The sequence below is a fragment of the Solanum verrucosum genome, unplaced genomic scaffold, assembly GCF_900185275.1.
Source record: "Solanum verrucosum unplaced genomic scaffold, falcon-dt-bn FXZP01000203.1, whole genome shotgun sequence".
NCBI lineage: Eukaryota > Viridiplantae > Streptophyta > Magnoliopsida > Solanales > Solanaceae > Solanum > Solanum verrucosum.
The window spans coordinates 1,145,805-1,170,282 of NW_026020815.1; the positions used below are offsets into that span (position 1 = coordinate 1,145,805).

The following is a 24,478-nucleotide window of genomic DNA, read 5'->3' on the forward strand; positions in this document are numbered from 1 at the left end:
TAATTATATTAGCATATAATATTTATTGAGATCGATATATCTTGAATTAAAATATAATTAAGATTTTTTAATGAATTTAAATTTAATAGTACTATTGGAATCCATTGGTCTAAAAGTTCTTTTTATTCTTAATTCAGCATTTAAAAGTACTTTTGAAAAGTTCGGTACACAAATTACAGTACAAAAGTCCTTTTGAATTGAGGTTCAACCATGATTTGTTTATTTTCAAACGCATTTTCCTAAAAAAATAAAAATCAAAATAAGTTGATATTAAAAGTTACTGACTAGATAAATTATATGTCTGTGACACATATATTTGAGCAGTATTTTAAAAGACGAGGTATGAAGCAGTGTTGGTATTACTATTTATCATACGGTAAAGTGTAAGCTCTGAGGCATAGAATATACGATTTATCGATAGTTAAATTTTTAGTTTTTTGACATAACAAAATATATATGTCCAAAGTTTTAAAATTGCCTTTTAAAACACTCAGTTTGAGTTGAGGATTCACTTTGACAACATTATTGACTTGGTCATCAATTAAGGTTTGTTTCTTTCTATTATAGTCTTTGAAATTGATAAATGATTTATTGGAAATGTTTGTTGCCCATTTGACAATCTTTTAATACTCTCTTTTGACCAGAAAAAAATAATAATACAAAAGTCAACTTTAAAACATTAACATGTGCAGGACCAAAAAGCTTTACACACTATCTTGCTTGGAAGTTTGAACATTCAATAAATTATTTGTTCTTTAGGTCAATCGTAATTCTTAGTTTCTATGGTTTAAAATAAGATTATTCAAAAATTATAATTTCACCTCTAATATGAGACAGATAACATCTAATTTTGATATCAAATTTAGGCATCATACATAAATACGCTCTTTTATTTAGCTCTAATTTACATTTATGCACTCTAACTTTGGGTATGTATAAGTAGAAACTTAAACTTGTACAAAGTTAAACAAATAGATACATGTGTTGTCCTACGTGACATTCGATCTATACAACAATTTGCATCCAACATGGTGTCCTACGTATATTATGTCACGTAGGACTCATGTACTTATTCAACTTTCAACAAGTTAAATGTCTACTTATACACATTCTAAATTGATGAATATAAATATAAAACGAGATCAAGTTAAAAGGCATACAGAATTAGGACCCAAATTTAACACATGAAGAAGCAAATTCTAAAGACTCCTCCATATTATGAAGTCTCTTGAATAAACAATTAGCGCTTACCTTATTAACGTCAATGACAATATTTCCATTTATTAATAATATTATTATTTTTCTTTTAGACGAACATTAACTTAGTCATGAACACTATATCAAAAATGATTTTTAGCGATAATTAATTAATGGCAATAACTTAATTACCGCTAAATACTATGCATTTTTATCGGCGATTAGCACTTTTTGTATATGTCCCTAAAGCCTTTAACGACATTGAATCTAATGACACTTAACTAATGTTGATAAAGACTTTATCACTTTTTATTAATGTGTATATTTATTATCACTAAAAGTTATTTTTATTATAGTGAAACATGATTTTGAGATGTGATCTAATGAGTTGATCGATCTATTCATAGAGCGCGGAGCTATAAGCTTGTCTATATATCGACAAAACTTAATAATTTTGGGTTCAAACTTTATATTTGTACAAAATACGGAGAGAATTTGATAATATTTGTTTCATAAATTCTCCTCCTAAACGAGACTTTCAAATGTCTTAAAGCTACATTGTAGATACGGCCAAGTTAAAAAAAAATTGAGTCTCAATTTATAAATATCTTAAAAAGAATTTTCTCCAAGAAAAAGAATTAGCCACCTAAAAAAATATTGTATTTTTCTTTTAAAAAATAAATCAATTATGATAAAAAATAAATCAGTGCAAAAATTGTCAAAACCTAACATCATATTCATACTTGTCTATTATCAAGTTCATTGAATGATATGAACACCATATTTATTGAGGAGTTGAAAAGTCTAGTGAAACTCTACTCCAACAGTCCCATGCTAAAAAGATCACTATTTTTCTATTTAGAAATTAGATTTTTCACTAAAAAATATTTAGTCACTATTTGATCTATTTCTATAAATATTTTTTGATTGAATTATAAGAAAAGAAAAAAAATAGTACTAGTATTTTCATATGCAAAAATTAAGAATTTCTCAATATTTTAATAAAAATTTATTTTTTACTATGCTTTTTTTCGATAAGCTGATTCAATGGGTAATGAATGGAAATATATATTTTATAACACAAATTTATCATATATAATTGAGTATACTTCTCTACACATTTGTTGATGTACTGGCCCAAATTGTGTGGGTCTTTTAACTTTTTTTCCTTCGTCTTATTCATAATACATGACTATGTTCTTTAACTAATTAACCTCAACTGATATCTATATCCTTCAATTTTAAGTGTATATAATTAGACACTTAAATGTGAATAAAATTAAATAAATAGACACACATATAATACATGTAGGACGAGGCTACGTAGAATGAGGTGCAGGATGTTCATTGTCATGTAAAATATCAAGTAGGATGTGTATATTTACTTGTTCAACTCTATACAAATTTGAACACCTACATATGTATAATAAAAATTGAAAGACATAAATATCATATAAGTCCAGATTAAAAAACACGTTTATATATTATCTCTTTAAATTTAACAAATTTTGTTGATGGTCGAAAATTCAAGATGGTCCATCTTCAAAGTCATTGGATGCACTGAGGACTCTCTTTCAAGTAATGTTTGATTTCATTTCCCTATTATTTATAGGTACTGACTTCCAGCACATTTTCTGGAAGTTTTACTTTAATTTAATCAAACTTTTACCATTTTTTGTATAATATTATTTTGAATATATTCTCTTCCCACTCTATTATAGATGGAAAACGAAGACAATTTTCTTGAAAAAATTGTTTAATCTTCCGTTTACAAAAGGTAAGCATCATATCGTAAATTGCAGGGAGGTTAAGGAGATAAAGAAATATTAGAAGGCTAAGGGGGACTCTCTGAAATCATCCTATTATTTTGAGTTAACATTCTGATATTTTATAAAGTATGTTAGATTGAAAACTAATATCAATTTTAAATGAAAATATGTTGATATAAGTTTAATTTTTTTTTCATATTGATATTCATTTAATTTCTTTTATATTAAACTTTAAAATGAGAAGTGACATTAATTGATTATGCTAGCCCCATTCATTTCTTTGACTATGTCATACAAATTTTCGAACATTTAAAATCCGGGGGGAAAAGTGTATTTCATAAAATATGGGGCAAATAGAAAGGCAAATTTGACTTAATTTGGGCAGGTTGAGTTATAACTTGTCATTTAATCCATATTAACTCAAGGAAACTTTAGATAGTCTGAGTCGTAACTCAATTATTGACTGAACTTATTTTGATCTGTTCAATTTTGATTCAACATGCTCATTGATCACATCTAGTCAAGCAATAAAGTGTCAATCTTTATACCCTTATCCTTACATAATACAAAACAAATGAAGTTCTTTCAATAGTACTACTTGTGTATCACATTGCTCCCTTACATAGTACTACTTGTGTATCACATTGCTCCCTTGCCAAAATTAAGATTGATAACCTTAAAGTGTTTACTAGGTATAGTTTAATGATACTCTAGTTTCTGTGTCACATGATTTGTGTGTAACATTTCTCCCTCTTCAAATTAGATTGAAAACATGAAAGTGACTACATGATACTCTAATATTTAAGTTTTAAGCCAAACTTTTAGGTGACATTTGGTGGTTGGCTAAAGTTATGTGAGTATTAATAATATAGAGTTCAAATAAACATGATATATATAATTATTATTAGTTATCATTTTCTACTATGTATAAAATAATATATTATAAATTCCGCTAATTTTAAAGAGAGAGAAACACGAAAGAGACTGCAATATTTAGGAGAATTGTCATGTGTCCTTGACCAGTCTAATATATATGCTAGTTAGATTATGATCTATTTTTGTTTAATATAATCCATCTTTAACTTGTCTGCATTATGTGCCTTGTTTCTTCCACCCATTGGGATTATAACACAAGGTATATATTATTTATACAACTATAAACCAAGAAGTTTTGGCCTTTGTGAATTATCTACCCATCTTTCCATTGCTTCTCCAACTTTGATGATCATAAATTGACAAAACAAACACAACTTGATGGTGGGGCACAAAACAGCCACTTGAGAAATTTAGGCTAAATTTCATAAATAATCACTAAATCATTTTAGGAAAAATTACCTAAATACACATCTTATTTTACCATAATCTCTAAAAAAAATTATCATTTAAATTTTTTTCAAAAATCCCCTCATGATACATCACTCCCCTCTCACTGATACATCCCTATCTCCCTCTCGGATACATCCCTCCCCTCTCTGATACATTCCTTCCCTCACAGATACATCTCTCTCCTCTTTGATACATTCCTCCCCTATGTATCTGGATGTTCTATCCCCTCTTTGATACATCCCTCCCCATTCGGATACATCCCTCCCCTTTCGGATACATCCCTCTCGTATGTATCATAATGTCGGCTGATGTATCCGGAAGTCAAGTGATGTATACGAATTTCATTAATTTTAAGGGATTCTTGTAATTTAGAAAATAGTTGGGAAATAATGTAATTAGCTCTTAACACTATGTGATTTATGTTAATTATACATTATTTTATTTTCACTATTTAATTTAATTTAATTTTCTCATACGAAAATCATAATAAAATTACGATGACTAAAATTGTTACACTAGCACAATATTTTTTTAAAAAAAAACTAATTGGTTACTTCACCGGTCGATAAAAAATGTTTATTTTTAATATTTTTTATTCAATAGGAGAACAAGAGAGGGAAATAATGAGAATTTAAATCATATCTAATTTGTGGGAGACTCCTACTAGTATCACTAGATTGTAACAACCTGTTTGGCCAAACTCCTCGTAGTCAAAAGTGCTTACTCTATTTCTATCAATTTATAAGAACCGTTAGGTCATGAAAATAAAAAGGAAACCTTTAATTATTTGAATTTATCAAAATTGAAGTTGGAGTTAAAATTATGTTTGGTTATACTTTTTGTAATAAATATTTAAAATTAAAATTTATGTTTTTAAAAAAATACATAAAATATTATTAAAACATGAAAAACTATTTAAATGAGGTTATTTTATAAAAGGAAAAGGGTCTGATATACTCCTCAACTTTGCCATTTGGAGATGCTATGCTCTTTATTATGAAAGTGGCTCATAGCCTCATATATACCCTTATACCCCTACCGTTACAAAAATGAGCTCACATATACCCTTCATTTAACGGAAGTGAAAAAATTAGTTTTAAATTTATATTTTTGACTTTTAATTTTCTTAAAAATTATTTAGGGGAATATATGATTCTTCTAGCAAAGTTCAAGGTATATTTTAATCTTTTTCATACATAAATTATTTTTTTTCTTCTTTTATTATAATTATTTGAGTTTCTTTTTCTTATTTTATTTTTTTTCTTTCATTCCTTAGTGTAAAGAAAAAAATTTAAAACTATTTTTTTTGTCTATATTGTAATTTAATTTTTGTATTTGAAGAAAAAAATTTGGTCATCTATAATAAGTTTTACAAGAATATTAGTGAAACATAAATAAATTTGACCATCAAAATAATAAATCTAAATTAGTCATTGAAACAAAAAAAAAGTCAAAAAAAATATGTTTGAGGAGTAGGGGTGTGCACTATTTGGATTAAACCGAAAAACCAAACCAAATCAAACCGAATTGTAATTTGGATGGGTTTTTTGAATTTTTGGTTTGGTTTTGGATCTATAAGTTACTTTGTTTGGTTTATTGGTTTGGTTTCGGATTTAGAAAAATGAAAACCGAAAAACCAAAAAAAACCAAATTATATATATATATATATATATATATAAATTAATAATTACACATATAATATTTAGGTTTACTATGTAGGCCGTAGGGTACTAGTAATTCAGAATTACCGTAATATTTAGGCCCATATCAAATTAATGCCATCCTATTTCACTAAATTTTAGGCATTAGGTTTTACATTATAACTATAAATATCACATATTACTTGCACTTTCATGAAAAAAAATTTAGCTGAACTAGAATTAGCGGCGCTAGTCAACTTTTTTACTTTTGCAGTTTGCTCTTTTTTCTTGCTTTAATTTATTTGTGTGCTATTTGCTTTTGAAATTTTTATCTATTTCTTTCTAAAAAGTTTTTTCATCATATTTAAGGTTTAAGAGATCTTAATTGAAGACATGAGTTGAATTGTTGGTTCAACCTCGATGCGATTTGTGTTTAGTGATAGTACTTTAGAGTTTAGAGTTAGTTTCATTGAAATTATTGATAGTATTGTGTTTTAATGTTTTACTCGTGATTATAATGGAAAAGATATTTAAGAGATTCAATATTATTACTTTTCCTTATATGGAATTTTTATTTTTTAAGCATGCAAATATAACTTTGATTATGTTATTAATTAGTTATGAAATAAGTTATAACCGAATAGCCAAACCGAAAAAAACCAAACCGAAAAGAGAAAAACCGAACCGAACCAAATTTTTTTGATTCGGATTGGGTTATACTTTTTCAAAACCGAAAAATCCAAACCGAATAACACAAAACCGAACCGAAAAACTGAATGCACACCCCTATTGAGGAGGATTAAATATACTGGGATTATATATATATTTTTTAAAATATAATAAAAAATTAAACTAAAATTAATTTTTTTCATTTCCGTTAGAGGAAAAGGGTATATGTGAGTCATTTGTATATAAGTAGGGGTATATATGAGCCACTTTCATAACGAGAGGTATATCAACTCTAAATGACAACGTTGAGAGGTATATTAGACCTTTTTTAGATAAATTTGAAAAAGAATAAATTTATAAAGTAAAAACAGGATTTTGGGTGTATCGCCAAATGAGTCCTTATAAGTGTCTTGTTAGAAAAGTGAAACTTTGAATTTTGTGATATTAAACTAATGATGTATGTAGTGATAAATTGTACACAAATTTTATCAGTATCTCATAAAATTAATCAAATATACACCAACACAAAGTTTTTTTAAACAAAAAAAAAACTCAATCTTTTAACTTCCGTTAGACGAAAATGATAATTCTACATCATCTATATAACGATAAGAATATACACGACGAGTCGGTGTTATATATAATATAACTCTACAAATATTTGTCAAACTTTCGCTCGTCTCTATCTCTCTTTGTAATTCAAGAGAGAAGACAAACTCAATAGTGATTCTCCTTTTTCTCTTCCAAAACACATAGAAAGAGATGGCTATAGACTTTTGCAAAAAAAATTTTAGAATAATGTCAAAACAAAATGTTGAAAAGTCTTAAAATGTCTAGTCAAATGTACAAAAGTCGGTGATGTCTTTCAGTTTTTCAGCCCTCCTTTTTGATTCTTTCTTAAAGTAGTCATAACAGTTCAAAATTCCAAGTCAACTAACGTGTTAAACGGATAAATATACATACAAATATGTGGTGCTAAAAAAAAAAACTATACATAAATGCAAAAGAAAAAAAAAACTATAGTATAGTATACAATATCTTTTTGAGTATGGTATCATTAAATTCTTTGTCAATTCTCTTGATTTCGTATCAAATGGTGATGTTTGGTTCAGTTGTAGCGCAGAATCAAATTCAAAATAATAGTAGTTGTGTCGATGGATTCGAGTGTGGGAATCTTGGAAATGTGAGTTTTCCATTTTCTGTATCTTCACAACCTGATTGTGGATTGTACACTATAGCTTGTGATGTTACTCCCAATCCAACAATTCATCTCGGGGAAAATGTTTATAGTGTTGTGAGACAACGAAGCTTTGATAGTTTTCGAGTTTTAGACCATAGGCTTGAGGAATTATTGACGAGAAACAGTTGTAAAACTTTCGATGGAAGTATATCGTTTCCAAATTCTCCTTCTGTCTCGTTTAGAATCAATGAACGAAATCTTACTTTGTTTAGATGCAATGGCAGTTTAGATATCAACAGAAGCATGAGTGATCATTATTTTCGCGAATATCTGAATTATACTAAATGTAGTGGCTTTAGTATATACTACAAGTATCCTAGTAGAGGACGGGGAAATTCCTCTGATACATCAGAAGAAGATATTCCGGATAACTGTTCTCCGATTCAATTGCCAATTACATGGAATTCAGGATCAAACGTTTCGAAAAGTAGCTTGTTTGATCTCTTAACTGGGAATTTTTCAATTCAGTGGAGCCTGTCTGATGATTGTAGTAGATGTCACTATCAAGGAGGTCGATGTTTAACCGATATCAACAATAGATTTCTTTGTTCCACAGCCACAGGTAATATTTTATTTGTAATATGCTAATTGCCATACAATACTCTGAGCTTTGTCTAATTCTACTTCCAAATAGTTGCTTCTAGTTTTTGTACTTCGAAAAAATGGACTGCATTCTTGAAATTCTGTGATTTTAACTGTATAGCTTGTGAATTCATGACACGGGAAAGAAATTTTAGAAAAGCCGTAATACATAAACAGACACTCAAAACTTAGCTTCAGCTGAGAGGTAAGTACTCCAGCTTCGAGAGTGCACATCTACACACCTCAACTTGGTCTCAACTGGGAACTAAACACTCCAATTCGTCCCTAGTGTGTCTCGTGGGGACTTGATGCTGACATGGCACATAAATATTGGAGATGTGTAGATGATCATTTTGTAAGTTGGAGTTGAACGGAGGAGACGAGTTGAGGTGTCTAGATATGCATACTCAAAGTTGGAGTGTTTACTTGCCAGCTGAGGCCAAGTTTGAGTGTCTGTTTTATGTATTATGCTGATTGAAAATAATGAGACACAAATATTCTGCTTGTTTCCATTGTGTAACGTGGGACAAATCGCCTGCAGGATTTATGTCTGTAGCTTCATCATATTGATCTTGTTCTGAATTTAGTATAGCAGCATAAGCTTGTCATACTTAACTCTCAGTTCCTCCTCCGCGTGCAACAATTATCTAACTTTTTCGCGATTTGGTTTGGTTGCAGTAACAAGAAAGTCGAGACGAGTTCTAATTGTAGGTAACAATCTATAACTTCAAATCTTTTTCATATAACCACATGTTCTCAAGTATGTTCCTTACTTTGAAATGCCAGCTTTCGTCGAATTCTGTCTACTTTTCTGTAGCCATTTTTCAAACAAATTCTGATTAGTTTCTCTGCATTTGCTTCAGTCTTACCTGTGGTGATTGGCTTGACCTTTTCAATCTGTCTTGGTATTGTTATCTGGCATTTCAAGAAAGGAAAAGGCGGTCGTTCTCACTCTTTCACAGGAAATACATTTTCTGATCCTTCAAGAAAAGATCTGGAAGGGGATAGCAAGTACTTTGGAGTCCCCGTCTTCTCCTACTCTACTCTCGACGAAGCCACCAATAATTTTGATCCCTCCCAAGAGCTTGGAGACGGAGGTTTTGGAACTGTATACTATGGTAATAAGCCACGTAAATCAAGTCATGACATTTCGAATCATATTTGGAAAAGCATTAGGCAGAGTTTTGCATTACTGTATTAAGAATGCAATGGTTTGGTAACATGATTCAGCAGCTAACAATGTACTTGTTTTATTAGGTAAACTTCGTGATGGACGAGAAGTTGCAGTGAAACGCCTCTATGAGCAAAGTTCCAAGAGGATGGTGCAATTTAAGAATGAAATTGAAATTCTTACTCGCTTAAGGCACCAGAATCTTGTTATGCTCTATGGTTGCACGTCAAGGCATAGTCGTGAACTCCTCCTGGTTTATGAATACATCCCGAATGGAACAGTTGCTGATCATCTCCATGGAGAGAAAGCTAAGAACGGAGCCCTTATATGGCCTATACGCATGAAGATTGCCATAGAAACTGCTAGTGCTTTAGCTTATCTCCATGCTTCTGACATAATACACCGCGATGTCAAGACTTGTAACATTCTACTTGACAACAATTTCTGTGTCAAAGTTGCAGATTTTGGGCTTTCGCGACTTTTTCCAAATGATGTGACTCATATCTCAACTGCTCCACAGGGGACACCAGGATATGTTGATCCGGATTATCATGCATGCTATCAGCTAACTAGTAAAAGTGATGTGTATAGCTTTGGAGTTGTCCTTATTGAGCTCATATCGTCGCTCCTTGCTGTGGATATAAGAAGGCATAGGGATGAAATTAGTTTGGCTAACTTTGCAGTAAGCAAGATTTTGAAATGTGCATTCGAGGAGTTGATTGATCCATCTCTTGGTTACGAGTCCAATGCTGAAGTTAGGAGAATGACTACTTCAGTTGCAGAGCTAGCTTTTCAATGTCTCCAACTCGAGAAGGAAATGAGACCAACAATGGATGAAGTGTTGGAAATTCTAAAGGCAATTCAGAGTGGTGAGTTTGAAAACCAGAAGAAAGAAGAGATTAACGTCGTTGATAATGTAGAAGTCCCTCAGGACCCTGAATCAGAAAATGATGATGCACAATTGATGAAATCTAAATTACCTGTTTCGACGAATTCTGTGAATGATAAGTGGTTTAGTTGCTCTACCACAGTTAGTATTAGCGGGTGAAATTCCTTCGATATTAAAGCTAACTTCATTACTTTTTAGCTTTCACTCTCTTCTCATTCTTTTTTCGCTCTCTGCTTGTTTATGAGTTCAATACCTAATTGTATCAGAGATGTATTAAAAATAGAGATGCCTTTTTTGTAAGCAAGCCATCACCTTAACGATGTGGGGGGTTAGGCTTGACCCGTAATGTCTATAAACATCCAAAAAGTTATGAAAGAAAAGGGGAAATTTATACTATAAGTCTAATAGAGAACAATGAGGATAAACTAAACAATCTACAGAACGGCTAAAATGACTTAGACTTTCATACTATAAGCAAAATACAATGGTTCAACTAACAAAAACAATTACATTTGTTGTATCTTCTCCTTATGCTAGGGATCGTTGCCACTTATCTAGTAGAAATAGTCCCTTCACCTCTTTAGTGAATTGATGAAAAGAATAGTAGAAGGTACCACTTCCAGTCGAAGAGACCTGTTTAGCAAAGAAGTCAGTTATTTGGTTGGCTTCTCTACAGCAGTGGAAAATATTTACTTCTGTTTCATCCGTGGCCTGGTTAATGTCTCGAATGATTCCTTTCAACTTCAGGTTTCTTGGTTAACTTGTCTTTGATCATGTTGGCCACTACCATAGAATCTAGTTCCAAGTTAACAGATGGGAAACCAGATGATATGATTGCAAAATTGAAGAAAACTTTCAAGATAAGTTAAGTCTCTTTTTAAAAGGCTTCTTTTGCCTTTTATAAAGTAAACTTTGGTGTATAAAAATAGTTTGGGAACATGCCTTGAGAATATAATGAATCCAAAAGTATAATAACGTTTATGGATGCATGATGAAGTCCTCGTTACTTACGAGTACATTACCAAAGAGACAGTAGTTGATCACATTTCATGAAAATGCAGCAAAGTCACTTCCTGACCTGTCTGAATTATAAGACTTGCTATTGAAACTACTAGTCCATTGTCTTATCATTATGCTTTTATTTAAGCCAATCCCGACTAAGCTTATAAGCATCGCTTGGCTTATCTACACATTTGGTAACACTAAAAGTCTGTATTTGGACAGGACTGCAGCAAGGGTGAGGTCCTGGACATCAGTTCACTCTTTGGTTAGCTCTATATAGAAGACTAACAACAGTTGATCGATTGACAAAACGCATATATCAAAGTGTTATTCACTTTAGAGTGCTCTATAATTCTAGTAACAATGGAACTAATTTACCAAAAGTAGTTTATGTGATATCTTAATTAATTCAAAATAATACATACATAATTTGACAAGTCTAGATCATCAAACTTGATCTTTCGAGTCTTGAATCATATAGGTGGTAGTAGGCATGTCACTGTCTGACACTGAAGAAGAATACAAGAAAGGCTTCGGAGGCATTTGCAAAGATTCGAGTTCACCTTGTAACATCTCTATGACCATATTGATAGAAGGCCTGCTGGACGGATCGGTTTGGATGCACCACAGGCTCACTAGTATCATCTTTTCTGCAAGTTTTTTATCCTCTTCCTCCACAATGCCAGTTAATCCAAGCTCTTTCTTTTGTTCAATTTGTTTGTAAATCCAGTGTGGAAAGTATATTTCACTAGTACAATCAACGACAACGTCAGCATTTTTCCTTCCTCCAACCATCTCGAGTACCATCATACCATAGCTGTACACATCTGACTTGTGAGAAACTCCTCCAATGTTTTTATACACAATTTCTGGTGCAATGTAGCCAATAGTCCCTCTTGCACCCAATAAAGACACAATGCTTTCCTTATTGTTACATAGTTTTGCAAGGCCAAAATCGGATATTTTTGGACAAAAGTCTTCATCAAGAAGAATGTTGTGAGGCTTAATATCAAAATGCAGGATTCTAGTATTGCAACCGCGATGCAGATATTCCAATCCTCTAGCAATGCCAAGTGAAATATTGTACAATGTTTGCCATCCTAGTTGACGATTTGTCCCACATTTTGCATCATAAATGAACTTCTCAAGGGATCCATTGGGCATGAAATCATAAATGAGAGCTCTGTGTTGACCTTCAAAACAAAATCCCACAAGTGATACAATATTAATATGAGAAGTCCTACTGATACTTGCTACCTCATTGATAAACTCTTCTCCCCCGCCCTTCGATTCCTTCAAGACCTTGACTGCCACAAGACTTCCGTTATGTAACTTTCCCTTATACACAGAACCATAGCCTCCTTGACCAAGTTTGTTTTTGAAATACTCAGTCATCTTTTTAACTTCAGAATAGCTGTACTTTCTTGGCGCGAGTGATCCATGGTTCTTCAAGAAGGCTTTTACATTTCTGTAATCCTCTCCTTTTGTCTTCCAGGAAATGAAGGAGCATTTTGTTCTTAAGTAGAGGAGTAGGAGAACTAGTATTGCAATTCCTCCAATAGAAGAAGTAACTGCTGCTATCACAAATTGGAAGATTGTTGTCAGTGTTTGAAGTTGCACCAGTTTTGCAGGATTGTATAGCCGCATAATACATGAACGTGCCTTTTAACTTGGTCTCATTTGGAATCTATGCCCTCTAACTTTGGGTATGCACAAGTAGACACTTGAATTTGTATAGAGTTGAACAAGTAGACAAACTCATCCTACGTGACATTTCATATAGGACACATATGTATGTTTATTGCACTCTATACAAATTAAGTGTTTCTTTGTGCACAACCAAAGTTGGAGGGCATAGATGCCAGCTGAGGCCAAGTTAAAAGGAATATTTATGTATTATGACTACTATACTTATCAGCATAATAACATTCCAGTGAAGAAGGTACTCTTTATCTGTGATATGAAATGGAAATTTGTAGCTATAGATGGTTGGTTACCTGCAACTAGAATTCGTTTCGACTTTGTTTTTGCTGCAGCCAAAGAAAATAACAAAAATATTAGATATATAAATATAGGAGTCCAGGTCCAGTATTTTTGTTTATTAACTGCTGTTTGTAAGTAAAATTTACCTTTGGGAGTGGTGGAACAAAGAAATTTGTTATTACTGTCAGTTAAACATTGACCTCCTCCATAGTAGTAACATTTACTACAATCAGCAGACAGACTCCACTGAATTGTATAATTCCCAGCTAAGAGATCAAACAAGCTACTATTCTGATCATTTGGCTGTGGAGTGTTCCATCTAATTGGCAATTGAATCGGAGAACAGTTATCCGGAATATCTTCTTCTGGTGTATCAGAGGAATTTCCCCGTCCTCTACTAGGATACTTGTAGTATATACTAAAGCCACTACATTTAGTATAATTCAGATATTCGCGAAAATAATGATCACTCATGCTTCTGTTGATATCTAAACTGCCATTGCATCTAAACAAAGTAAGATTTCGTTCATTGATTCTGAACGAGATAGAAGGAGAATTTGGAAACGATATACTTCTATCAAAAGTTTCACAACTGTTTCTCGCCAATAATTCCTCAAGCCTATGGTCTAAAACTCGAAAACCATCATAGTTTCGTTGTCCCAGAACACTATAAACATTTTCTCCGAGACGAATTGTTGGATTGGGAGTAACATCACAATCTATAGTGTACAATCCACAATCAGGTTGTGAAGATACAGAAAATGGAAAATTCACGTTTCCAAGATTCCCACACTCGAATTCATCGACACAACTACTATTATTTTGAATTTGATTCTGCGCTACAACTGAACCAAACATCACCATTTGATACGAAATCAAGAGAAATGACAAAGAATTTAGTGATACCATACTCAAATCTCTTACTATAATAATAATAATATTCAAAACTAATGCAAGGAAAGAAGCAGACACATTCAAAAATTATTAGATACTCCTCTATAATCTCTGTCATTTTGTGCATATTTTCTCTTCTTGCCTTTTTCTACACCTTTTAAGATGCTTGTTGACTTAGAATTTTCAGCTTCGACGAATTGAAGGAGAAAGGAGAGCCAAAAACAAGTGGGATGTTGAAACTATGGTATAATCTTGGTGTATGGTCAGCTTGCTTATGTGTAATTCGACTATTTTACTATTCCATCTATCCATTTTTATTTGTCACGTTGTGCTTTTCGAAGGTAATTTTTAAAGTTAAATTAGATTACATTAGTTATATATTTTAAACAAAAAAATTAGATATTCAAAAATTATACGAAAAGTATTATAAGTTGTAATTTTCTGCATATCAATATGATGAAAAAATACATCGTAAAATGTTAGTCAATTTTTTTATAGTTTGACTCTAAAAAAGAATCTTTGATAATTAAAAGTGAACGGGATAGTAGTAAATTTCATGAAAGGTCACTACTATTTCACTACTAATAAAAGTTCGTAGATAATAACAAAATTAAAATAACAAGAAACTATAATGCTACAACTAGTAGAACAACTAATAATAGTATAGAAGAATAAGTCACACAACACTCAACTATCCAATTAATGTCTTATCCTAATTTGTGTACTCTATAGCTTCCCGTCTATGAACAAAAAATCAAATTTATCCCTGAATTATGTGAAACGAAATAAATTTGTCTTCACCTCTTCGGTTAATAGTTGACATCAAATGTATCTTTAACATTATTAGGTAGGATTTATTCTTGAATTATGCGAAAATGGATAAACTTAATTTTATTTTTAACCCGTTTAAAATGAAGGACAAATTTGAACCGTTCATATAGTACAAGGACAAATCTAACCATTTCGCATAATGTAAGGATAAATTTGATCCTTTCACATAGTTCAAGAGTAAAATTTGATCCTTCCTCCTAGTTTTGAGTTTTTAAATTTTTGTGTTCTTTGAATCAAGAACATATCGAAAACCGTCTATGTACCTCTTCTAAGGCAAAAGTTATCTTATAAGGTAGAAATAAGATTTACATATTTTCTACTCTCTTGTAGCCCACTTTTATGTAGAAATAATTCACAAACTAGAGAAAATAAGCTAAAATTAGCTATTTCATATAAGATTTAAGTACATACTCTCTTCATAGCCCCTTTTTACGTACAAATAATTCACAAACTAGAGAAAATAAGCTAAAGTTAGCTAATTCATATATTCATTCGGAGAAGCGTTTTCTATCAAAGATTTTTTCATACTCTAAATTCGACATCACGTATATAACCAAAAAGGAAGGGTGATAACAAAACATCTTACACCCTATTAAGGAAAAACATGAGTTTAAGAATTGCTTTCTAGACGAGGAAATAACTATCACGGAAAATGAGTTGAAAGCCACTTGACTGTAAGGAGGGGAGGGTATGGAAATTCGACTTTGATGGCACGACTAATCAAAATGGGTACGGAGTAGGGGCATTTCTGATTGCACCTGATAAATTTTATTTCGAAGCAATCTCTAGAGTTTTCTTTTATCTGAACAGGTCCACCGAAAGACAGGAATGATCAAAGCGAGACCTCAACTAGCTTCTTGGGAAGCTCGTTCCCACCGCATTTGCTATTACTGAAGCTTTTAAGAAAAAGACTTCTTTTAGTAGCTAGGAGATCTTTAGTTTTAGACATTTTTTTTCCATACAGGGGAGCAACCCATCCAATGCACCACATCCGTATTGTGATATATTTGTTCAATTTGACCCTTCTATATTTGTATAAAATTCAATTTCTTTCCCAAAATGCCCTTTTGGTAATTGATTTTTCGAATTCAGAAGCAAATCAAAACTTTCTTTTTAAGCTTTAGCGCTCTCCTTCTCTCTCTCTCTCTCTCACACACACACACACCCTTTTGACATCCTGTAAATTTCCTTAAAACCCTAGTTTTCTCCCTTTTCCAACATCAATTATCAATTCAAAATCCTTTAGTTAGATCTCTTGGTCCAATTTCCAACTAATTTTTCCAATTTTTGTTAGCGGTAATCCCAAGAAGATGAAAAGACGATCCAATTCTTTGAATTCCGTGAAAAATCTTCATAATTCCCCTCAATTCCTTCTCAAACTTTGATGGGTTTGTGACTTTTCACAGAAAGTTTGATTTTTTAATTGTTTTGTGTGTGTATAAGTTTCCTCTGCCTGTATATTTGCAGACAAGAAAGCTATTTGAATGATACACTGCAAGTAATTTGAAAAAAAAAGAAGGTTCTAGAATTAGGGGAGGAAGAAATTGTGCTTATGGCTGGTTCGAAAATGGAGGGGTCATCAGCTCCAGCTGTAAGGAGAGACCCATATGAGGTATTGTCTGTAGCGAGGGATTCATCTGATCAAGAGATTAAAAGTGCTTACAGAAAGCTTGCACTCAAGTAAGTCATCCTCATGTTACTCGAAAGAGTTTTGTTTTATGGTTATTGTGGTTGGTTTAATTGGGGTTGATCTGTTTGGACAAATTATTTGGTGTTGGAATGTTATAGACTCAAATTGAGCTCTGAAATGGACTTGAATGGATTGGAATGAGTATGTAGGGGATTTAGATTAGTTTTGGATGGAGGCTTAGTTGATTGTTGATTGAAGTTATCCTATCGCTGTCGTAGTGTTTCATGTATGTACTTAAGTGTGGTTATGAGTGAGGTGTAGTTGATTGGGTAATTGAGTTATTGTTGTGAGAATTGTGCATTATGTTCTTACATGTGGTGTACATAAACCGAAATGTGGCGTATTGCTTTGCTATGTATTTAGTTAGACGTATTAAGCATTTTGAGGATATGCTTAGCTCTAGTATGGAACTCATTATTAATTATCCAAGAATTGAAGCTAGTAGTTTGAAGGTTGAAGTGGTGTGAGAATTGAGTAGTAGATAGATGATAGCTATGCTTGTGTAATAGTTTGTTGAAGTTATTTTATTAGAACCTGGAGTTTCTTACATGGAAAGTTTAATTGTGATGGAATGATAGGTTGGGTCATAGAGGGAAGAATGAGTTTTAAGGCTGAAGGTGTAGGGAAGTTTGTTGATTTCTTGCCTGCCTCTATGCATTAGATAAGCTTTTGTTTGATAAAGAGGGGAATTTCTTGATTTGAGATAGTCTCTTATACATTAGTTACTTTAGAAGAAAAAATCTCTTATACAGTAGCCATACACAATCTAAACTATTGGCAGGTATCATCCTGACAAGAATGCTAACAATCCTGAAGCTTCAGAACTATTCAAAGAGGTTGCATATTCCTATGGTGTTCTATCTGATCCAGAAAAAAGGAGGCAATATGATATGGCAGGTTTTGAGGTACTTTGTCCACATCCATTGTCAATTACATAATTTTCATGCAAAGTGGTTTTACTACCTGATTAATGGCTTTAAGTAAATGTCTTTTTAATTATGTTTTGAGCTACTGTATTATGGATTTTTGTAACTGTCTCAAACAAAAATGAAAATGGGTATCTGTTGTTCGATGTTTGACAGAAAACCTTGTGGGCCATTCAAGAAATCAAATAAGATAAACACTAAATGTCCATTGTATCAAAATCATTTAATGAGAAGTCAAAATTACTAAGTTGCTTCTCTGTAATCTATAGACAAGTCCCAAGTACGTGCATTGCACGAATATTGCAACAACTTTAGAAATTTGGACCACATATTCTAATTGTTTTTTTGTTTAAACTATATACCTTACAATAGGAAATATGTTTGAACTTGATTTTATGTAGCATTGTCCTATTGAGATTTAAATGTAGTTGCGTAGTTGTATGTTATGGGATTACATTAGGAGTCTTTGATTTGTATCGTGTATGGATTAGGAAATCTTAAATGATCTATAAGCTCTCTGGATCCATGAGAAGTAGCTAAAGAACAAAACACAATTGAAGAAAAAAGTACCACTAATTAATCTTTTACCTTGTCAAAAACAAATCCTCTAATTGAATTAAGGCTTAGTCATTGTTAGTCTGTCACATTAGGTCTGGCGTTTGTCAGAAGCTTTAGTTTGGTTAGAGATTTGTATGCCAGTATAGAGATAAGTTTGAGATTTAGAGAACTTTTAGTATTAGAGAGCTCTTAGTTGTAGTTAACCCCAATAGCTTTGGGATTGAGGTATAGTTATTGTATCATATTTTTTTCGAATAAAAGAAGTGGAGCAAATGTTTGGTCTCGACTTTTTGGAGCTGAACAAATCCTCTTTTGGTCTGTTTTTTGTGTGGGTGGGTTGGGGGTCTATAGGAAAACTCAGTGGAAGAATTTTAGAAGGTCAAAGATGGACTCAAGCTAATAAATTTGATGACATTGATTATCTTCCATTGCTATTATGAAATATTACAGTAGTTGGATTCTTGTGTTGGTGGTCTTTTCGCAATGACTTCTTTATGTATGCATGGATTTTAAAAGGTGGTTGCTCACACACTGAGGAGTATACATGTACTCTCTCTAGTGGTACATGCATAGTTTCTTTTTTATGCTTTTTTCAACTTTATCCAAATTGTCGTAGTTAATTGTAATAGGTATGATGGGCATGATTTATGTATTAGACAGACTCCCAATTGACAAATACTTGTGGCAACTTTTAACTGATTATAGTTCCTAGATAACTGCTCACAAGCATGTACTATTCGTCTTTCTCTGACATTTGATCTTGAAAATTCTAAGGCTATTGATGCTGAAGGAACAGATATGGAAATTGATTTGTCTAATCTTGGAACTGTCAACACAATGTTTGCAGCATTGTTCAGGTAATCATCATACCAAACTTTGTATTTCTAGTAGATTGTTGGTGTTTGAATTTCCTTATCTCTCTTATAGCAAGTTGGGCGTTCCCATCAAAACGACTGTGTCTGCTAATGTTCTTGAAGAAGCTTTGAATGGAACTGTCACAATCCGTCCTCTTCCAATCGGGACATCACTTAGTGGAAAGGTAGCATTTGATTTCCTCTTTCAATTAGCAGGATAAAACACATCAGCTGTATTAAGGTTTTTAGCTTGGTTTTGCTGCAGGTTGAAAAGCAAAGTGCCCATTTTTTCGGTGTAACGATTAGCAATGAACAAGCAGAGGCAGGGCTTGTAGTTAGAGTTACTTCAGCAGCTCAAAGCAAGTTTAAGGTACACTCCAGATCAATAGAATTTTTATGGTAGTTATTTGTCCTATTTTATACTTCGTAAGCAGTGCCGGTACATCTCATGTTTTTTGTGTTTTCTACCTTTCCATGACTTGAGATGTTAAAACTAAATTTTGTATAATTTCAGCTACTGTATTTTGAACAAGATGCAAATGGAGGTTATGGCCTGGCTTTGCAGGTACTGCATTTTACAGTTTTTGGTTCCATTATGAATTCAAGATATTTTTAATTGATGTAGAGTTCTGAGTGATTTGAAGTGGCCAGGCAGTTGCTGATTCATCAAGCTTCTAATAAAAGCATTTATTCTGGAATTAAAACCAAATTAAGAAATGTATACTCTTCATTCCATACTTGATTTTGGGCGACATTTCGAGCATGTATAGACACAACTTTCTCTAGGATTGTTGCTTGATTAGTAATCTATGCATTGAGGAAAGAAGCACCTATTCTTTTCTTAAAAGATAAAAAACAAATCAGAAAAGATGTTACCAATTCTCAAAAAAAAAAGAAAAGAATCAGAAAATAACTCTCCTTATATTGTAATGAAGTAACGTTCTTGAATTGCAACTTTAGGTCCTCTTTGTTAAGCGCTTAGCTTGATGTATCTCTATGGCTTGAATGAGATTTTCCTGGGAATTTAAAGCTTAGTCTTGAGGTATTTTTTCTTTTAAACTCAGATTGAGAAATTAAAGCTTAGTCTTGGTTTGCAATTTTTTTTGTTGTAACCAACATAACTTTTAACAACTACTACTAGGCCCTATTTGCTTGCACTTATTAGGGGTCTGAATCTGAATGGCTTAGATTTCAGCCCATTAAGTGGTTTTTTGTTTTGTGTTTTAAAATACTTAAATGGATTTAAATGGGTCTGGATGAATCAGATTTGTAATCAACTCTAACACCATGAAGAACTTAAATTTCACTTTTTTCTTAGCAAAAGTCATGCCCATATTTATATATGTGAAGAACTTTGCATTTCGACGAAATAAAAAAACCTTCATGTCTCTTGCATTTGCCGGAATCTTCAGAGGAACTGGCGACACCAATTCTTGCTCTGGCAGCTATTTCTGGTGAAGTGGGCCACCGATGGAGATGTTCAATTGTTTGTTGAGGTTGAATTCGAAAATATAGAACCAATCAAAGAGGGTGGAAGTAGTTGGGTCATCAGGTGTACTGAGAAAGTATGGAGGAAAGCATCAGGTTATTTCTGAAATGGGTTGGAGCTCCACTTTGTCATGGTGAAGTGGGATTAGGCATTTTCTGTCATAAAGGAGTCCTAGAAATGGTGAGGTTGGTTAGTAGGTCGTAGGGACACCGGGAGGGAGTGAACAGGAGGGCTTTTCACGTAAAAGGAAGGATGAACTTGGATTGTTTGGTGGGGTGGGTTTGAGGAAGAGATGCAGAGTATTTAGGATTAGTGGTGGAAGGGGAGTGGTTGGGTGATAACATGAAGATGAGAGATGTGTATCCACTATCCAGATTCAGGCAACATCTTAGTGTGTATCCAGACTCAAGACATTTTAATCTTAATAAACACAAATGACCTCTAAATCTCAACCAAACAAGTAGGGTTTGCTATATTGCTATACGAATTCTCACTAACCATATTTCTCAATTTAAATTCATCTCAGACCAATATATACAAATAAAAATAAAGGAAGCATGAACAAAGCTTACTTGGTTATCCAAGCTTCTAGCCATATGGCTCACGAGTCATGCCTTATTTGCGGGCGTAGAAAGTTATGGTCAGGAGCCAGTCTAGTAGATGAGGCTGTATGTTTGTAAGATCTCAGTTTACTAAAGTATTGAATTGATAGTATGAATCAACTGCTTTGGAAAACTAGACCTCATTCTTGATGTTCGCTGATTTTGAAGCTCTTCATGGTCTGCAATCTGCATCAGCTGTGAGGATTATATATTCGAGTGAACTCACTTGTACAGAGCAGATACTGGACTTCTTATTCTTTATCTTCAGATATATATGCTCAACGTGCTCGTAACTACATTAAATTTGCCTGCAAACCGTGTTTCTTTTTGTTACAGGTCTCTTTCGAGTATTTCTTTTTGACTGTTAGTTCTGAACACACTGATTTGTGAGCAAGTGTATTGTATTTTAAATGGACATGTTGTTCATCTCTAGTTTATTCTAATCAGGTAATTGACTGATCAAATTTTTCTTAATAAAAGTGTATTGTATTTTAAATGGACATGTTGTGCATGCCTAGTTTATTCTAACCAGGTAATTGACTTGATCAAAATTTTCTTAATGAACCTGATGAATTGTCATTGTATACAGGAAGATAGTGAGAAAACGGGTAAGGTAACGTCAGCAGGAATGTATTTCCTGCACTTTCAGGTGTACAGAATGGATTCAACTGTAAATGCGGTATGTGAATATCAACCAATTGGTCAAGTCCATTAATGCAGTGTAGTCAGAACTAATAAATTATTTGAAATATTGTAGTTAGCAATGGCTAAGGACCCTGAAGCTGCTTTTTTTAAGAAGTTGGAGGGCCTTCAACCTTGTGAGGTCTCAGAACTAAAAGCTGGCACTCACATATTCGCTGTTTATGGTTGGAGCTACTTATATTGCTGAATACTTGTTTTTTGTTGCTGCAAAACACCTTCTAATTCCCAATTGATTGCCCAATACTAAATTCTCAAGGATGAATTTTGATCTGATTTCTGCAGGAGATAATTTCTTTAAGCCAGCTACTTATATAATTGAGGCTCTTTGTGCCAAGTCATATGAGGATACTACTGTTAAGCTCAAGGAAATCGAGGCTCAGATTTTGAGGAAGAGAAATGAGCTTCGGCAGTTTGAAATCGAATATAGAAAGGTTTGCTTCTGGACAATATTTATCATCAATGATAGATTGCTTCAGCTATGCTCATTGTACTACTTTCCATGTGATGTTAACAGGCATTGGCACACTTCCAGGAAGTAACCAACAGATACAGCCAAGAGAAGCTGTCTGTAAGTTTCTGCTGCTAGTCTCATGGTCTAAATATCATTTCCATAAATGTGCTCATATTGAGATGTTATGTCCAACTCATGATTTTCATCTAGTTCCCGATTCCCCTTGAAGTTCTTCAAGTTATTTCTCATGAAATTAGTGACCCGGGAAGTGTTAATTAGAGCCATCATTAATGCATATCTTGATTGTTTAGACGGTACTTCACTTTGTCTCCTCCTATTATCCGATTGATAGTTCCCTTGCACTGATTAAATACTGCTGTTTGTAAAGGTCGAGGAGATGCTGAAACAAAGAGACAGCATCCACTCTTCATTCACAGTTTCAAGGTCAATTGCTAATCTAAGCGGCAGTGGAAGCGGGCATTTCAGTAATGGAAGTAGCAGTAAAGTCCTTGGCGAAGATTATAAAACCGATAGTCCAGGGGAAGATGGAAGCTCAGACTCCAAAGACAAGTCATCAAAGAAAAGATGGTTCAACCTTAACCTTAAAGGATCAGATAAAAAGAACTGAAAAGTCGACGATTATCTATGTTCTATACTTGATCCCAAATCAAACGCCAACGGGGCAGGTATTGCGCTGCCGGAACAAGTCCCTTCATATATTCTTTGTTCTATTTGTTAGTTTGTGCTTTTACCAGATGCATTTTGTCTTTAGGGAAGTGATGTTTGGAATATATATATATAGGTGGTGTTTTTGGTGTTTGTAATGCATGATTCTTGTGATGTACCATAAAACTAGGCTGATCTTCAGCTGTCAATCCATATAAGTAAGATTATAGAATTCAGAAGGTGTTGTAATTTTAGTCTATGGGCATGTTCTTTTTTTTTGGTTGGCATTGTGAAGTTGTAATATTTCAATGGTGGGAATCTCAAATCTTACAACAAGAAAAATTAACTTTTGTGAATTTTTATGCTTCCGTTTTTATATCTCGAGTGCGTACAATATGAACTTTTATGTTAGTGTTGCGTACAAATATACAAAAGCATAAACATGGCATTAACTATGAAAGTTGCGGAGAAATATCATAGAGGTGTGGAAGATCATGGGAAAGGTCATGTAGGTGTGAGAGTTAATTACTAAAATAATGGTAGGAATTACACCTAAGAATTATGTACATTCAATTTACAACAAGATTATGTTACTTCTTGTCCGTTTCAATTCACAATTATATTTTTTCATGTTTATCTTCAGCATTAAATACTCTTTTTTCAAATCATTTTCAAGATTTAATACTAAACATCATTTAATAGGGATAGTTTGATAAAATACCTATATCAATAATTTATTTTTCTAATGGGTGTGCCAAATCAAAATGTGACAAATAAAAGTGAATAAGGAGTAGTTTTGTTATAATTTTAATATACAAAATAACTCTCGTTCTAACCAGCAACCAAACGGCCCATTTACTACATTATTCTACAATCATGTTCTCTATTGTTTCTTCAAATATTTGTGTACAAACTATAAAATGAGAAAGTAATCCATTGCAATTTACATATTTTGAAACAACCAGCTAACAAACTTGTTAAACAGCAACAACATTACAAAAATAAATATAAATAAATAAACAACAATATCTCCACAGCCATTAAAACCAATGTGGAGAAAAATAAATCAAATATAATATCATCACAATCCAACCTAAACCCAAACACCAAAAATTAAATTTAAAAAAAATAAAAATTTAAAACCATCAAAAAGATAAAATAAAATTTAAAAAAAGAAAAGAAAATGGAAAACTCATTCTCTTGTGCTTCTTGAGCTAGCGAGCCGCTTAAAGGTTTGACAGAATTTAATAGCTTTACGTTTTGATTGAAAAATCATTTAGAAACCCAATAACCTTTTTCCCTTAGAATTTAAAGCTCCTAAATTTAAAATTCTAATTCCGACTTTGA

General features: G+C 32.7%; 5 protein-coding genes across 6 annotated transcripts; 3 read left to right on the top strand and 2 right to left on the bottom strand.

The window, feature by feature from the left end:
- The first annotated feature begins 7,648 nt into the window (after window positions 1-7,648).
- LOC125813428 (LEAF RUST 10 DISEASE-RESISTANCE LOCUS RECEPTOR-LIKE PROTEIN KINASE-like 1.1) lies at window positions 7,649-9,624 on the top strand. The gene is made up of 2 exons (XM_049492932.1): window positions 7,649-8,403; window positions 9,287-9,624. Exons 1-2 carry the CDS (start codon window positions 7,650-7,652, stop codon window positions 9,622-9,624), a joined length of 1,092 nt encoding a protein of 363 aa, XP_049348889.1. The 5' UTR covers window position 7,649.
- Window positions 9,026-10,663, top strand: LOC125813389 (LEAF RUST 10 DISEASE-RESISTANCE LOCUS RECEPTOR-LIKE PROTEIN KINASE-like 1.1). Of its 2 annotated transcripts, none has more exons than XM_049492893.1 (3): window positions 9,026-9,130; window positions 9,287-9,541; window positions 9,681-10,663. In XM_049492893.1, exon 3 carries the CDS (start codon window positions 9,743-9,745, stop codon window positions 10,640-10,642), a length of 900 nt encoding a protein of 299 aa, XP_049348850.1. In that variant the 5' UTR covers window positions 9,026-9,130; window positions 9,287-9,541; window positions 9,681-9,742; the 3' UTR covers window positions 10,643-10,663. The 2 variants fall into 2 exon arrangements, with proteins under 2 accessions (XP_049348850.1, XP_049348849.1); XM_049492892.1 differs by having other exon boundaries at window positions 9,031-9,134.
- A 1,215-nt stretch (window positions 10,664-11,878) lies between these two features.
- LOC125813429 (rust resistance kinase Lr10-like) lies at window positions 11,879-13,132 on the bottom strand. Its single transcript, XM_049492933.1, has one exon. It carries the CDS (start codon window positions 13,130-13,132, stop codon window positions 11,933-11,935), a length of 1,200 nt encoding a protein of 399 aa, XP_049348890.1. The 3' UTR covers window positions 11,879-11,932.
- Window positions 13,133-13,399: 267 nt separating this feature from the next.
- LOC125813430 (uncharacterized) lies at window positions 13,400-14,332 on the bottom strand. Its single transcript, XM_049492934.1, has 2 exons — window positions 13,615-14,332; window positions 13,400-13,515 (listed from the first exon to the last, which is right to left on the bottom strand). Exons 1-2 carry the CDS (start codon window positions 14,330-14,332, stop codon window positions 13,400-13,402), a joined length of 834 nt encoding a protein of 277 aa, XP_049348891.1.
- A 1,988-nt stretch (window positions 14,333-16,320) lies between these two features.
- Window positions 16,321-23,445, top strand: LOC125813374 (chaperone protein dnaJ 15-like). Its single transcript, XM_049492872.1, has 11 exons — window positions 16,321-16,873; window positions 17,665-17,788; window positions 19,142-19,224; window positions 19,295-19,406; window positions 19,487-19,591; window positions 19,736-19,786; window positions 21,902-21,991; window positions 22,070-22,178; window positions 22,297-22,445; window positions 22,529-22,582; window positions 22,854-23,445. Exons 1-11 carry the CDS (start codon window positions 16,746-16,748, stop codon window positions 23,091-23,093), a joined length of 1,245 nt encoding a protein of 414 aa, XP_049348829.1. The 5' UTR covers window positions 16,321-16,745; the 3' UTR covers window positions 23,094-23,445.
- The last annotated feature ends 1,033 nt before the right edge of the window (window positions 23,446-24,478 follow it).

Coding starts and splice junctions, on each gene's coding strand:
- LOC125813428 (XM_049492932.1), top strand. CDS start 7,650: ATGGTATCATTAAATTCTTTGTCAATTCTCTTGATTTCGTATCAAATG. Junction 8,404..9,286: donor TCTTTGTTCCACAGCCACAG/GTAATATTTTAT, acceptor CATTTGCTTCAG/TCTTACCTGTGGTGATTGGC.
- LOC125813389 (XM_049492893.1), top strand. CDS start 9,743: ATGGTGCAATTTAAGAATGAAATTGAAATTCTTACTCGCTTAAGGCAC.
- LOC125813429 (XM_049492933.1), bottom strand. CDS start 13,132: ATGCGGCTATACAATCCTGCAAAACTGGTGCAACTTCAAACACTGACA.
- LOC125813430 (XM_049492934.1), bottom strand. CDS start 14,332: ATGGTGATGTTTGGTTCAGTTGTAGCGCAGAATCAAATTCAAAATAAT. Junction 13,516..13,614: donor TTGTTCCACCACTCCCAAAG/GTAAATTTTACT, acceptor CTTTGGCTGCAG/CAAAAACAAAGTCGAAACGA.
- LOC125813374 (XM_049492872.1), top strand. CDS start 16,746: ATGGCTGGTTCGAAAATGGAGGGGTCATCAGCTCCAGCTGTAAGGAGA. Junction 19,407..19,486: donor GGACATCACTTAGTGGAAAG/GTAGCATTTGAT, acceptor GTTTTGCTGCAG/GTTGAAAAGCAAAGTGCCCA. Junction 21,992..22,069: donor TGGATTCAACTGTAAATGCG/GTATGTGAATAT, acceptor GAAATATTGTAG/TTAGCAATGGCTAAGGACCC.